The 16,951-nt window shown below is 36.8% G+C and overlaps 1 protein-coding gene across 2 annotated transcripts in view; it reads right to left on the bottom strand.

The window, feature by feature from the left end:
- VPS35L (VPS35 endosomal protein sorting factor like) overlaps nucleotides 1-16,951 on the bottom strand; it is a 114,900-nt gene that overhangs the window by 21,629 nt on the left and 76,320 nt on the right. For both annotated transcript variants that reach the window (XM_069096049.1, XM_069096050.1), the window contains 5 exons: nucleotides 15,462-15,560; nucleotides 14,518-14,595; nucleotides 11,046-11,160; nucleotides 4,638-4,777; nucleotides 1,245-1,410 (listed from right to left, as the gene is read on the bottom strand). In XM_069096049.1, the coding sequence (XP_068952150.1) occupies nucleotides 1,245-1,410; nucleotides 4,638-4,777; nucleotides 11,046-11,160; nucleotides 14,518-14,595; nucleotides 15,462-15,560 (598 nt within the window). The remainder of the gene's footprint in view (nucleotides 1-1,244; nucleotides 1,411-4,637; nucleotides 4,778-11,045; nucleotides 11,161-14,517; nucleotides 14,596-15,461; nucleotides 15,561-16,951) is intronic.

The raw sequence follows: 16,951 nt of genomic DNA, 5'->3' as shown, positions 1-16,951 counted from the left end.
ACAAGAGATTTTGCTGTCACAATTTATGTAAAATATGAACCTGACATTTAAAACTTGAAAAGTCCTCTTGGCAAAAGTCAGTTATTATGTTCTTTTGTGTTGTCGTCATATCAGACAAAAAAAAAAGCCTCTCAAGAAAGTTATAGATAATGTTGTCAAAATAAAAGCTCTAGAGAATGCTAGCAGGTGCTTAGCAGTCCACTACATAAGTATAAATACACACACACATACATATATATGTATATGTATGTATATTTAGAATATGGGTTGGAAAACCCGAGGCTATTTTAATAATGCTACAGACAACTTTGGTCTTCTCCCAGTGAATCTTGAAATAAAGCTGGTAATGTAATTAGCAGTAAAAAGAACAATTATTTAACCCCTTTCTTCTGAAGATTTAATCAGTATCAACTGATACAACTGCCACAGCATGAAGATAAAATAAGCAGTCAGAAAACTGGAACTCATTCAATTCATGCATTCTTTTGCTCCTCCTTGGGAACTTCTCTGGCTACAAGACTTGTCAAGGCATGATTCCTCATCCAATTCAAACACAGCTGTGTTAAGAAAGAAGTTTCTAATTTTAAGCATCTAAAACACTGGACTCTTTTCCTATCAACTCTACCCTTAACAGTATCTACAAATGAAAATCTGATGCTGAATGTATTTTAAAATTTCTAAGACTTTTCTAAAACTTGAATCTGTTTTAAAAGAAAGACTCCAATTACCTACATTTTTTAACCCTTCTTTATTATTATCTAATGCTCCACTTCAGCTACATTTTCCAAATCTAATCTCGATTCTACCATAGTCTTTATTAATCAGTACTGATAAATTGTGTTTACCATTACTCAACTCTTCTGTGAAAGATTTTTTTTTAATACCAATCTGAGAATGCCACAATGCTGCTAGTTGTTTAAGCAAGTTTCTCTCAATAAATTTCCAAGCCTGGGAAAACCTTCATAAACCATAGACAGATTATGCAATGTTTTTGTCATTCATAGCCATGAAGCACTAGCATTGGCAGCATTTATGGAAAAAAGAAAGGGCATCTAATACAGTTTCGAAGGAGGTATTTAAATAGAGTAAAGACCTTAGCCTATAAAGGTTATATCAAAACATGAGTTCGAAAGCTATCTACTGTAAATATTTTCATTTATGGCTTTCATGAAATTCACCAAGGTAGCTGGGTAGTGTACACACTCAGGGATATTTACTGGTGAAAAAGAAAAACACATTGCTACCTTTGTCTACATGGTAGAGATAAGTCTCTTGGCTCATTGCAGAGAGGAGATGTAAAACATTGGTGTAGACACGAATTTTGTCATCACCATTGTCTTCCCAAGTGTAGTCCTGGATCACATTCAGTAAACCTCGAACAAGAAAGAGGACTCCTTGCTCCGGATGATCCTAAGGGGCAACCACAGGTATATAAACACACAACTTGAGGAAAAATATTCAATAGCTCAGGCACCTTAGTTAGAACAACAGTAATGAAATTAAATTGCAAAATTCTTTACTTTTTTAAAAAAATCACACTAGTAAGCCAAGTTAAATAACACAGAGATCAAATCACTCAGCACTTTTAATCCCCCATTATCAGTGTTTTCTACTATGTTTGAGGAGACAAACTTCCTAAGTCTGAGAAGCAAAAAAGTAGTAGGTATCAATTTAATGGCTAAGATCCCAAGATGAAATATAAATTTTATATGTACATAAAAGATTTTTTTAACCCACCAATTTCTACAAACCATAAAAAAATGAATATTCTTGTATCATATGAATCCCAGAAACCACCTACAATGAGTAAGTCTCCAAATCATAACTGTTATCACTAATGGCAGATTTAAATACTACATTTCTTTCATGTTAAGAGAACTTTCAAAACATAAAATGAATAAGAACAAATGCTTCCTTTAGGTGATTCTTTCAGTTTGCTCAGAAAAGTAAGACTCTTCCTTCTTTGGCCCAACACCAAACGAAGGAAGAAAAGCAGAAGGTAAAGAAGAAAACAGTAAGAGTTGACTAACCATTTAATATTCTATGAATACCAAAGTTTAAAGTCCCATGTCAGAGAATCTGGCTGGGTAGAATACAGAGTCAAGGTTGAGGCAAAGATGTGGAAACTAGAGCAACCTAAACCTTCAGGGGTGTTTTTAATATCAGTGGAAATGTCTGTGGAATACTTTCAGTCCTCTGGATAAAGCCATTAAAATCTAGAAGTTACTGCTACACTTTGTAGTAAAAAAAAAAAAAGGGTCAGAAAGGAGAGAACATGCAAATCTTTAGAAAGTCTGAATTCTACAACAATTTGGCAACTCACTACCCCTTTTTTGTTGACAATTGTTTCAAACTTTTGTTCCACTGCATAATAAAAACTAAATTTTATTTAAAGAACTGCCTTGAAAGCAGATAACAAACTGATTCTTTAATTCTAAGAGGTACAATTTCCAAAGAAAAAAGTTCAATATGTTACCACAGGGGGCCAATATTGTATATAACTGTATAGTAAGCAAGCTTTGAACTATAAGACAAGCAGCATGGGCCCCTTTTTTTTTATAAGCAATTGGGGTTAAGTAACTTGCTCAAGGTTACACGGCCAGTTATTTTGTGTGGGTGCCAAGTATCTGAGGCCGGAACTGATCCTGGGTCTCCCGACGCCGGGGCCGGTGCTCTTACTCACTGTGCCACCTGCCATGCCTACCATGGGCACTTTTTTAAGCTGCTGTGTAAGAATCAAACTTTTTACTGGGCATTCATGCATCAATGAATATAAAACTTAACAATAAAGTATATTTTGATAATTCAATGCAAAAAAGTCACACAAATTTATAAAACTATCAGTCTGTGATAGAAAAAATCATGATAAAATTCAGAGAAAGGGACTATCAGGAAATGTTTTCCATTACTCATTAGCAAGAGTGACTTTACAAGTAGGCAGGATGAGACAGAGAGAGAGTCAGATCATGGTATGATTAGAGAAGCACCTGAAACTGTACTCCCTGGGCAATCTCTCCTACAAGAGATAGACCTATATTTGGCCACTAAAGATTCATTCTTTCAACCTCTAGTCTGCAAGTGTCCTGCTTAAAAAGTAGCATAAGAGGAAGTAAGGAGACAACCTTCTGCATCACAGTTTTACCCAGCGTTGGCCCTACCCTCAGCATCAGAATTTGAGAATATATTCACCCTTTAGTGGTTCCTCTCAGAGTGCCAAAGAGCTGCACAGTTCAGAGGATTTAGAATTAAAAGGCATCTGGGATTACCTCCAGCGGGTGGGGAACCTATGGCCTCAAGGTCACATGTGGCCTTTTAGGTCCTTGGATGCAGCCTTTTGACTGAGTCCAAGTTTTATAGAACAAATCCTTTTATTAAGGGGATTTGTTTTGTGAAGTTTCTGTCAAAGGGTCGCACTTGGGGACCTATAGGGCCACATGTAGTCTTGAGGCCACAGGTTCCCAACCCCTGATCCTAGGCCAATCTTTTCATTTTACCAGTGAGAAAATAAAGGCCCAGAGAGGTTTACTGACAAGAGAAGTTGTCATGATAGACACTTATCTTACCCACTGTCTTAGCCTTTCCAATCAAGGAAAAGACTAAAAATGATGACAATAGGATATCACTATTGAGATCCATTTTTCTACTTGTTCTATCAGCTAATCAATTAAAGAATCTGAATGAATAATAGTATTGGATAGTCCATTTAGATGCTGGCTAAAATAGTCACTAATTCAGTCTACTTTAAAAGCTTCAATGGAGAAAGGGGAAAGGATGTCCCAGCGTAATACTTAATACTGAAATTTTATATAAGGGTAAAAACATGTTAGGCCCTTCATCTAGTATGAAAGAACCTCCATCTGGTTTTAAATAAATGAAACTTTTAATGAAAACTTTAAATAAATGAAACAGAGACTTATTAAACCCATTCTCAAAGACAGCAATATGAAAGGCTATGAGTAATTCAAAACAATGAAACCTATTATAGCAAATGTGACTCATTTTTGTCTTCCTTTATTTATCACCTGTCTTTTAAAATGAGGCAAAGAACCTGGCTCTTCTGTTTGCACACCTGGCTGAAAGGTACTCATATTGCTTCCAGCAATACTAGTTTTCCCTTGCTACAGGCCATTTCTAAATAAACTCCTCTAATTTGAGAAATGCTCTGCAAAGTTCTCAACGGAGGACACTGAGTTACTGGAGAACCACAAGGTAGTTAAGTATGAAGTTTAAGTATAAGAGCTTAAATTTCCCACCATTGCTTCCTTCTCCCTTAGCCAATTAACTCACCATAAGAAAATCTCTAATGTGAGCTAAATGCATTTAAATTATTTAATCAAGCAATAACAACTTCAAGGAACATCCTGCTTCATACTTAGGGCTGATTTTTCCTCCCATTTCACAAGTAGATAATCAGGCTAAGAGGAGAGAATAAAAGCAGCTATATCACTAAGGCATATATACACACACAAAAAAACCCAAAACCATGTAAAACTCAAAAAAGTTCAAAGGGAGATACACTATACTATATCAATAAAAATTATAAATCTGAACATTAGAAGACTTATGGTCTAATTTCCTGACATACTTAGTGCAAAAAGAAAAAAGCTGCTACTTATAATTATGCCACTGTTACATACCGGAACTATTAACAAAGTAGAAAATAAATTGCAGAGGAACTCCAGAAGGAATGATTCAGATGGTCGCATCTTTCCATCTATATTAATCATCTTTGGAACTTCAGGAACAAGGCTTACTGCAGCTCTGAAAAAAGCATCAGCTGCAATAACAAAGAAAAAAGGTCATGTGTTAGCATTCTACAAACTATAAAACACATTGTATTTATCAAATAGTTTGTGAACCATATTGTGAGAAACATATGAATTCAAGCAAAAAACAATGTGATGTTAGGTTCAACAGAAACCCCAAGCTTCACAGAGGTAGATGTATTGGAATAAGCTTCCTGGAGCACCAAGGTGTCTTTATTGAACATACTGTACATTCAATGAGGTGGTCACTGCAGTTTTTTGAATATTCAGTTAAGACTCTTACCATAAGATTGCTTTGGAAGCTTCCTGTTTCACTAAAGTATTTTTCTTTCTTTTTTTTTTTTTTTAAAGCAATAGGGGTTAAGTAACTTGCTCAAGGTTACACGGCCAGTTATTTCTGGGTGTGGTGCTAAGTATCTGAGCCCGGATTTGATCCAGGTCATCCTGACACCGGAGCCGGTGCTCTTACTTGCTGAGCCACCTGGCCACCCCTAAGCAATTGGGGTTAAGTAACTTGCTCAAGATTACACAGCCAGGTGTTTCTGGGTGGGTGCTAAGTGTTGGAGCCCGGATTCGATCCCCAGGTCTTCCCGACGCTGGAGCCGGCGCTCTTACTTGCTGTGCTACCTGGCCACCCCTAAAGTATTTTTCTAAGGAAACATTTAGGATACATTAGAAACAGATGGCATGGAATGAAAGACAAAGCAACATAACAGCTGATTTGGGATCCTGGTGCTGCCACTTACACAGGAAGAATTTGGACTTGATTTCCAAGGTTCTATATATCTCTAAAACTATGTTTCTATCATCTATAGAACTCAAGACAAGTTGAAATCTTCCTTAGAATAACATTCTAGGGTGAGTTTGTCTTCGTGTTTTTGTCAATGTGATGAATGTCTAGTGTGGAAACCCCATCTCCCAATACTGATGGTCTCTGTGGCATATTAGTCTCTAAAGAGTAGTCTGAGGCACCAAGAAATCAAGTGACTTGCTCATGGTCAAAGAGTCTATGTGTGTCATTTGAATCTAAGTCTTCCTGAGCCCTGACTCCAAGGCCAATGCTCCATCTGCCAGTCACACTACCCTTCGAATTTAGGAGGAAGATAATGAGTGTGGGCATATTTTAGAAAGAGCTCCTCTCCCTTCTACAATTCCCAAAGCACAGGCTATGAAAATGGCTCCAAGAACAAAATAATCAAAACATGGACCTGACAACTGACATTTTAGAATATTCAACAAGATCAAAGGTTTCATGGTCTAAGTACAATTCCATTCAAAATGATGCAAAAAGAAATTGTACTTGTTATAACATCATAAATTAAAAACTGGAATCCTATCCAATACCAGAAAGGCATCTTCAACAACTAACATTTAATTTCCTGGGAATAAAGCCTGCATTTAACAAGAATATGTATATTAAAGTCTATATTCTGAAGCAGGCCTTTCTTCCCACCCTTTGTTCCTTAAAAAAAAAAAATTAATATCCCTAAAAATTTGTCTTACATAACATTTTGAACAACATTTACTAACAATGGAGTCATATTATTTTTTCCTTTTCTTGGAAAACACTTCATTCTAGAAACATAATAGTCTTTTACTTTAGTTAATCCAGAATTTCAGTGTTGCAAGGGACAGCTGGAATTTTTTTCTTACATCATCTAAATGAAGTCATTGATTCTGGGGTTGATAAATAAATACTGACAAATAAAATTCCTTTTCCACAAGAGACCTTTAGGTACTTGAACACCAGCTATCCTTTCCCTATCCCTCTTCTGTTTTTAATTCTAACATCCCTAGTCCTTTCAAATCAATCATTCAAAAAAAAATTTATTAAGTGCCTACAATGTGCCAGACCCTGGAGATACAAAAAGAGTCAAAAGACAGTCCCTGTGAGGCTATGTTTTTACAAGCTCATCTTCCACAACTTATACCTTATCAATCTAATCCCTTTATACTAAAAAGTTTAACTATTGGCTACTTACAGCAACTATTTCAAGAAACCAACCAAATAATTACACATCTATGTTCAAGGCACTATGCCAGATTCTGTAAGGGATATGACAAAGTAGGAGACCTGATTTTTTACCTTGGGGGGTTTACAAATTTACCTAGGGAAACAAGACATAGACAAGTGGAATGGACTCTGTTCTTCATTCCAGCAAACAAATCTCCCATTCAAGCGTCTCTTTGAAAAACAAAAGTCTCACACATACACCAAAGGGCATTTATTTGTCTCTACTGGATATGGATATGGTTAAGCTAAGAGAGGCCAAAAAGTCCAGAATGGGCATATCCTACATACCAAATGAGTAGTATGAACAATGTGTGCTGTAAGAGTTCAGAGAAGAAAGATCGCTGTGAATTTGGGTGTATAAGTCATTTGGCAACCAAGTGGGTGACCCTGAAATCAAGTTGCTAATCTCAATCCAAAATGTTACTTCATGTCTATAGTACATTCTTAAAAAAAAAAATCCAAACAACATAGGATTTCTCCTGTGTCCTAAACTGGACTATATTGAAACTTATATTGTAATTATGTTTTTACACCTATCGTCCCCTCCCTTCTCTTGGACTTCTAAATAAAGGATATCAAGCACTGCAATTTAGGAGCTGGCAATCATCTTCGAAAACAAAACACTGAAAAATAGCCAAGAAGGAGCTGAGTTAGCACTTTCCATTATACCCTTGGCACTAAATCTGGAGCTTAATTCCCTACATTTATCCTTGACTTCTTACTACAGCTTGGTTGTATTTTAGTTCTACATGAAAAATCTTGCAGCCTATTAAGAAGTTTTGCAGTAATAACATTAAAGGGACACACATGTGAGTGGAGGCCCCTCCTTCCCTTTTGACCTCATTCCAGAGTTGTTGGCTGCATAGAGGAGGGAAAAGAGGATGTGATTTGAAGTCAGGGGACTTCGGTTCAAATCCCAGCTCTGCCACTTACTACTAAGGAGAGCTCACACAAATCACTTCCCATTCTGAGCCTCAGTTTCCTCACCTACAAAATGAAGAGGTTCAGCTGGACAACCTATTCTAAACCTTAACCTATGACCTCAAGCTGGCAACCCACCTTGTCCCTACTATCTTATTTGTTAAGTTGGAGAGATATGTGGGTACCTATAGTTGCAGATGCTATACAGATGCTGTTATGTTTCCACCTCCAAAAAGCTTTCTAACACATCGCAGCCAGTGCCTCTCAGCATGTACGGAACAAAGCAAACAAAACAAAAAGTTAAGAACAGACTTAGATTAAAAACTATTTCAGCTGTCTCCAAGCAAGATGCATGCAAACAAACAACTGATTTAGCAAGTCTTTTGTTCTTCCTAAAGATTTGAGCCTATGAGCCAGCTTTGTTCTAAATCCCAACAGGCTTATGAAATGGGTAACACCACTTCCTAACAAAGAAAGGGAACTGCTGGTCTCATGCTCTAATCCTTAGTCAGCTTCCTGGGCTGGGCTAGCTGAGAGTTCATTTGTCATGATACTGCTCTGGTAAAAATCACAGGCTGATAAAGGAAAATGAGAATTGAATGGATTACCAGTAGATCATTCTACTTTGGGACTCTCCATGCAGCTGGAGTTTTGGGTTGGAGCTGACAATGAAGTATATTTATGTGACTTCATTTATGTTTTGCTCTACGTTCTCGGCAACTTAATGCATTATTTATATGTCTTATAACCACTGTGAGTGGCTTTAAGTACAATAATATGCTTTTAAGGTTTAGTACCACAATATTGAAATACTAAAGTAAAATCATCATATAAATTATTAAGTACAAATACAGTAAGATGCTACATGCCCAGTTATTCCAATATATTTCAATAATTCTGTGCAAGTTAATAATACCTTACAGCAACAGCTACCACACATTTTCTGATACAGCCTCTCCTCTGATCAGTCCTTATTAGCTGACTGATTGATGCATATGACACACCAAAATTACACAGAGGTAAAAGGTGAGAGTGTGTTTTCAAGCCTGTGCTTTAGAATGGGAGTCAATACAAGTGCAGTGGAAGGAATGCTGACTTAGGTCAGAGTTACAGTCCTAGTTTTGGCTGAGACTATGGGCCTCAGGGTCCTCATCTGTAAAGTCAGGTGGTGGGAGTAGATGATTTCTGAGGCCTCTTATCTTTCTATATCCATGATCTTATGACCTTAAAAAGATATTTTTTTAAATCATATTTAAAAGAATCATGTATTAGAGGGATAAATATTTTCTTGGCCATATTCCTGCATAAAAGTAAATCTGAAAGCTATCTTGACTGCTTGGAAAAACAATTACAGAGGGTGGAAGGTTAATTTTGGCAGACAAAATAAAATTCAGCAGATAAATGATCATCTTTTTACTTTTGTGATCTTAATATATATTTTCAATACAAACAAATAGTATAAAATGAAATAATAGCTAGAATTTCTTGTAATAATGGTTTACCTTTCGAAATTTTACTTTTTTCATTAAGAAAAATCTATTTTCTTTCTCTCTCATTTCCCCTTTTCGGGGGGGTGGAGAGGAGAGTCTTCTAACAAATATGAAGTCAAAATAAATTTTCAAGTTCAAAAAATAGAAGTCTCAATTTGCACCTTGAGTCTATCATCTCTCTGTCAGGTGTGTAGCATGTTTCATCTTGAGTCCTCTGGAATCATGGTTAGTCACTGCATTCATCAGAGTTCTTAAGTATTTCAAAATTATTCATTTTTACAATACTGTTTTTATTTTTTTATTTATTTATTTTTTAAAGCAATCGGGGTTAACTAACTTGCTCAAGGTTACACGGCCAGTTATTTCTGGGTGTGGTGCTAAGTATCTGAGCCCAGATTTGATCCCCAGGTCATCCCAACACTGGGGCTGGTGCTCTTACTTGCTGAGCCACCTGGCCGCCCCTAAGCAATTGGGGTTAAGTAACCTGCTCAAGGTTACACGGCCAGGTGTTTCTGGGTGGGTAATAAGTGTCTGAGCCCAGATTCAATCCACATGTCATCCCGACACTGGAGCCGGTGCTCTTACTCGCTGTGCTACCTGGCCGCCCCATACTGTTTTTATTATATGAACTCGTCTGGTTCTACACACTTCACTTCATACAAGTTTATACAAGTCTTCTCAGGATTTTCTAAAGCTGTGCCCTTGGCCATTTTTCACAGCAAAATAGTGTTCCATTACTCATACACAATAAATGGCCCAGCCATTAAGACTGGCACCCCATTAGTTTCAAGTTCTTTTTTTTACCACTAAAAGAGCTGAGTAGCTAGAGTACTTTAAGATTTGCAAAGCATTTTGCATATGTCACCTCATTTGACCCTCACAACATCCTGTGACATCAGTGCCATTATCCTCTTTATTTTATAGGAAACTGATCCTCTCAAAGCAAAATGACTTGCCAAACTAGTAAGTGACTGAACTCAGTTTTAACTCAGGTCTTCTGGACTCCAAGTTCAGGGCTCCATCCCCTACACTATATAACTCCTAAAATGGATGGGGTTCATTTGATCCACATTCAGCACAATCAGGCTCACAAAAGTTATCAGCTTTATACATGGATTGCCAGCTTTCAGAGAATTGAATATCATGCTTAACACAGCATCTTGCACATTGTAAGCACTCAATAAGCAACTAATTGAAATTAAAAGAATACATTTTTTAGTAAAAGCCTATTTAAAGTTATTTAATCTTTCTTTAAAAGTTCAGTGGTACTTGAGAAATTTCAAAGTCATTAATGAAATAGCCAATTGTCACTGTATAATATTATAGAAAATTTCTAGTAACTTGAACTCATTCAACTATATTCGAAATAAACATGCAATTATTGTTCTAAAGCATAGGATCTATACCTTTTCTAGAAAGAACTTGTCCAAAGGCCCTCTAGCATCATTCTCATCCATAACACTAAGCTAAGTGGTTCTGTTTTCATACAGATTCGGGTCCATTTGGGTGTTTTCAAGCTTCCAAAATATAGGATGATGGTTGGCTCTTTTTGATATATAACTATTAAATATTCTTAATTTATAGAATCACCAGACACATAAAAACCAGTCTGTCTGAGCCACCTTACCCAGCCTGTCTGTGATAGATTAATATAAAGTCCTTACAGGAAAACATTTTAAGTAGTATAGATGTTCAGGTGGCCAAAGCTTCCCTTATGTACAAAATGGATTTAAAACTCATAATTTATTTACTTCTCTTGGACTTTTCTAAAACAAAGAACCCACAGATACACCACAGAAGTCCTTCTGAAACAAAAAAAAAATGTTTCTTTAGCAGGAAAAAACATAAACCTACCTTGGGAAAGGCACTGATTTGCCAAGGCGACCTGACCTGAATGCAGATAGAGATTAAGACGTGTGAAGATACCAGTCAAAGAAGGAATAGTAATAAAACAGAAAGCAACACAGGCCTAAAAGACAAAAGAAAAGATTATTATTACACCTCAGGACACATCTTTGGTGTCAGTGTGGTAGTTTGATATTTTTACTTTTTAAAAATATTTTTCAGGGGGTGGAGTCAAGATGGCAGAGTAGAAGCAGGACCTCCACGTGGCTACAGCTTCCACCTTCCCCAGTCCATGTAAAAGGGGACTCTGAACAAACTCTGGAGCTACAGAACCCACAAAATGACACAGAGAAGCTAACCTCCTGCTGAGGACAGACTGGCAGGCCGGCAGGAATCTGCCAGCACAGTGCTCTGAGAGCTTAGCCCCAGGGTGGGTCTGACCAGCCGCCCACCAGAAGAAATCCAGATCACCAGCAGCTGTGGCAGTTGACAGAATTATCAACACATAGATGCAAAGGACAAAGTGAGAGGTCAGTGCAGTGTGGACTTTGGGACCAATATTTGGAAGATCATCAGCTTTTGCCCCCAAGGCAAGAAGCCACTGAGATGCCTCGGCTCAGCTTGTGCCACATTGAAGCTTTAGCTCCTGGCCTGCAGAGTGTAGGGGGACCAAGCACCAGTCTGAGGGGTAATCGCTCTTGCTTTAACCTGCTTGGATCTGGATTGCAGTCTAGGGTTCTGAGGTGCGTGGCCAGGTTGCTAGGGTGTGTGGAGGCCTCAGAGAGGGCACCCAACTAATACCTCTGGCAGCTGAGAAAACCCCAGCGCTTGAGATGAAAGCTTCCCCGTCTGGTGGCAGAGTCCTACTGTGGCAAAAAGCCCAGGGGTCAAATGACTGAGGGGAGATATGACCAGGCAAAGAAAACAAAGCAAACAGAAGAATCCACCATTAGACTCCTATTTTGGGGACAAAAAGGAGCAAAGAATGGAACAGGAAAAAGACAGAGAAGTCAGAACTGCACCAAAAGCTAAAAAGGAAAATACGAGCTGGTTACAGGCCATAGAGGCCCTTAAGAAGCAGATAAGAGAAGTGGAAGAAAAATTGGAAAGAGAAATGAGAACGATGCAAGAAAATTATGAAAGGAGAGTCAACAGCCTGACTGAGGAAAATCATACCTTAAAAAAGAGACTAACTCAATTGACAAAAGAGGCTCAAAAAGGCAATGAGGAGGAATGCCTTAAAAAGCCAAATTTGCCAGATGGAAAAAGAATCTCAAAAGCTCAATGAGGAGAATCATTCCCTCAGATTTAGAATGGAGCAAAGGGAAGCTAGTGACTTTATGAGAAATCAAGATGCTGTTAAACAGATCCAAACAAATGAAAGAACTGAAGGCAATGTGAAATATCTCGTTGAAAAAACCACTGACCTGGAAAATAGATCCAGGAGAGATCATTTAAAATTATTGGACTACCTGAAAGCCATGATCAAAAAAAGAACCTAGAAATCATCCTTCAAGAAATTCTCAAGGAAAATTGCCCTGATGTTCTAGAAGCAGAAGGCAAAATAGAGTTTGAAAGAATCTACCAATCACCTCCTGAAAAAGATCCCAAAAAGAAAACTCCTAGGAATATAATAGTCAGGTTCCGGAACTTCCAGATCAAGGAGAGAATACTATGAGCAGCCAGGAAGAAACAATTTGAATATTGTGGAAACACAATCAGGATAACACAGGATCTGGCAGCTTCTACACTGAGGGATCAAAGAGCCTGGAATATGATATTCCAGAGGGCAGAGGAGCTGGGATTAAAACCAAGAATCACCTACCCAGCAAAACTGAGTATCATGTTTCAGGGGAAAATATGGTCATTCAGTGGAATAGAGGCCTTTCAAGCATTCTTAATGAAAAAAACAGTTGAATAGAAAATTTGACATTCAGATAAAAGAAGCAAGAGAAGCTTGAGAAGGTAAACAGGAAAAAGAAATCATAAGGAACTTATCAAAGTTGAATTATTAACATTCCTACATGGAAAAGTGATAATTGTAACTGATTAAACTTTTCTCAGTATGAAAATAGTTGAAGGGAATAGAAATATATATATATATATACAGATAGATACAGATATAGATAATAGATATATATGTCTACATTGGAGGGTAGACGGGCATATGAATACATATGTGAGTGTGTGTATATATGTTTACAGGTAGACACAGATAGAGGGCACAGGACCAATTTAATAGGAAGGGATGATACTTAAAAGGTAAAATTAAGAGGTGAGAGAGGAATATAATGAGAGGAGATAGAGAGAGACAGAATGGGGTAAACTATCTCATATAGATGAGGCAAGGGAAAATGGTTACAATGGAGGGGAACAATAGGAAGGCAAAAGGGAATGGGTCAACCTTATTCTCATTGAATTTCGCTTGGAGAGGGAATGACATACACACTAAATAGGGTATCTCACCCTACAGGAGGGTAGGGGGGAAGGGGATGAGAGGGGGGATGATGGAAGGGAGGGCAGACTGGGGGGGAGGGAAGTTGGAAACACTCACTTTTGGAAAGGGATGGGATCAAAGTAGAGAATAGAACAAGTGGGTGGTGGGAGAGGAGGGAGGGAAATATAGTCAGTCTTTTACAATATATCTTCTATGTTTATGTTTTGCATTAGCTATACATGTACAACCTATACTGAACTGTTTATCTTCCCAGTAAGTGTGGGTGACAAGGGAGAAAGGGAATGATTCTGGAATTCAAAGTTTTAAAATCAAATGTTTAAAATTATATATACTATTATTAATACTGTTTTACATGTAATTGGGAAATAAGATATACAGACACTGGGGCATAGAGATCCACCATGACCTACTGGAAAAGTCTAAGGGGGTATGGGAAAAGATATGGGAGAGAGCAGATTGGAGGAGTGGATATCCTGTGGGATTGCTGTTTTGGGGTGGTGGGTAGGGAAAAATGGGGAGAAAATTTGTAACTCAAAATCTGGCAGAAATTAATGATGTAAATCAGAAGTTAATAAAGCATTTGAAAAATGAAAAAAAAATAAAAAAATTTTTTTCAGGTAAATGCTTTTAAATACACCCCTACAAGTCTCAATTTAGGTCCTACTCAAAGTTCCATAAAATACACATTTAGGAAAGAAAGTTCTAAGACGTCCTCAAATCTGAATTTCCAAATGAAAAAGTGTTTATCAGATACAATAAGACCATGTGAGAAAGACAACTAAACTTTCAATGACCTTTAACATAATTGACATCAACTTTCTTGTAATTCTCCTTCAAATATTACTGCTGATGAGAAATTAAAGTTTATTTATCTGTGAGTGATTTGAAAAATCAGTATTAAGACTACCCTGTTACTTAACAAGTGCTTTACCATTCTTTTACTTTAATAACTGTTTACTAAGTAAAAACCTGAATAAACAATTAGTATCCTGAGTCTAAGAATCTTTTCTCTTCAGAATATACCCGGGCAAATGCAGCAGTCTTTCTGGAGTGATTTCCTTTCATTACTCTTCTTGTTTCCATCGTCAGTTTGTTCACACTCTAAAGAGTTTTTAAGTAAATAAAAAAACAAGTTAGTGTCAATGTGGCTCTATGGCTTATCCAACTTAACTGTGAAACACAACTTTTATAAGAGACTATAAACCACTGACTAAAGTTCTATGCTCAGCTTATATAAATATACTTAATATGAGGACATCTGAATATTTCAATGCACCACTGATTACCTCCCATTAGGCTGTCCAAATAGTAAAAATATGCACACTTCATTTTGACTTAATCAAAACACATCAACGAGAGTGATGTCACTTAACTCCAACGGCCCCACCCTCCCCCTTCAAAAGCAAAAAAAAATTTTTTTAGTTTAAAAAAATTTTAAAAATAAAATGAGGTAACTAGAGTAGGGTGACTTCAAAATTGTTGACTTGAAGTTAACCCTGACAACAAAAAAGAGTCATTCCCCTTTAAAGACACAAGTGAAATGTAAAATAGAATACATGTAGTCTTTTCATAGAAGTGCTAAAAACCACTATAATAATATCTTCTTTTTATGTTTTAACAAGGGTCTGAGTGCTAACATTTACAAGCCACTTAATTTAATTTCTTCTGCATCCTTATTTCGAGATATACTGAAATGGCAGCATTTAAATTTTAAGAGAAAATCTGAATTGATAAAAACTACCAAAACCATTAAGCAATGATTTTCATAACATTAGTTATCAAAATTTTGGCACTTAAATTTTATTTAATTTAAATTAGATCAATAATTATTTGTTTGTTTATTTATATTATTTATTATAAATAATAAACTAAATTTAAATTTAAGTTAAGATGCTTTTCCTAACCAAGAAAGCAACAGCAATGGCAGGCCATTAAAAACCCAGATTTAGGTCTGTGTATACACTTACATGAATCAACTGGACGAGAACAGGTTCCAGATTGCAAAACATTGACCTGGTCTCCACATAAAAACTCAATTGTTGCTCAAAGTCACGACCAAATGAAACCTAGGATCAAGAATAAATATAAGGATAAGTCATATTCTAGTCTTCTCATTAAGAAGTTCCTGATTGACTGGACTTTGATGAGATAATATAGTAGTTAATACTGCCTTTGGTACCTGCCTCTATCACAGAGTAAGTGGGAAATAGAAACCACTGAAGTGGAACCCGTAAAAGTTAGAACATTTTAATACTTTATCAATAAATATTTATCCAGTAACCACAATGTACATGAGATTATGCTAGGCACTCTGGCTGATAAAGAAATATGAAATACTATCATTGTTTCTCCAAGGAGCTCACGGTCAAACTGGGGAGAGAAATTTTAAGCGCCAAAATGAAGGGCATAGCCAATATATGTATAAAGAGTTCTAATGTGGAAAAAATTGGCATAGACAAGTGTTGTCTGGAATAATAAATCAAGGGAAATAGAGACAAACAAAGCCTTAAAAGGATGGGTAAGAGTTAGAAAGGAAGGAGGTGAGAGATATATTCTAGACAAGGGGAACTTTTGAGCAAAGGGGCAGAGGGAAAATACTGAGGGAGGGATAGGATTAATGAAGAGAATGTGAGTGGCTCCTAAAAGACTTCAGAGTATTTTTCACTCTATAAAAATCAGTCATTGAATGGTTAGTGCCAATTGTGCTAGGCTGTCTAGGAAATGTAAAATTACAAAATCTCATTCCCATTTACGGTATTTTGTGAAACTTAAAAATCTAGTTGAAGAAATTAGAATAACACATATGAAACAACAAATACACGAAGCAGCATACTTAGAGGCTAAATTATGTTTAGGGACTTAACTATAATTAAGAAAAGGAAATTATCTGTGTGGGTTCAAGTACCCAGAAAAGCTGATTTATTAAGTAGGGGAAATAAGACAGATCCTGAAGGGTGAGTATATTATAAATAGGAGATAAAGAGAGAAGATAGTCCTGAGTGGGGTAGCAGTATGCACAAAGATACATACTAAGCAATGGTAGAAATTAAAGAGAATGGTATAACTACAGTAGAAGCTTCATTCCGAGTAATGAATAAGATATGATAGAGAGGGAACCAGATTTGGAGGCAGGTAAGTTCAGATTCAATGGAGAAGAAAACAGGGATTTTCTATAGGTCCCTTCAACAAGTGACTGACACAATGAACGCGGTATTTTAGACAATCCAATAAATACTACACAAAAAATAAATGGAAAAAGTTTGTAAACCAGGTCTAACTCAGGTTAGTTCTGTGGTTCATATGTGGGATTGTAACAAAATGAGACACTCGCAGGCCATCTGACAGTTAACAGAAGGAGGTTTACTTAAGCCACAGCAAGAAAAGGATGCTCAACAAGAGCATAGCACTGCTTCAGGTAAATGCAGTTGTCCTCTCTACCCACCCTTTTCTCCATGTG

This window comes from Petaurus breviceps, unplaced genomic scaffold (genome assembly GCF_028583685.1).
Source record: "Petaurus breviceps papuanus isolate PSGF00001 unplaced genomic scaffold, PetGlider_PUasm1.0 229, whole genome shotgun sequence".
Lineage (NCBI taxonomy): Eukaryota > Metazoa > Chordata > Mammalia > Diprotodontia > Petauridae > Petaurus > Petaurus breviceps.
This window is presented reverse-complemented; position numbering and strand designations above follow the sequence as displayed.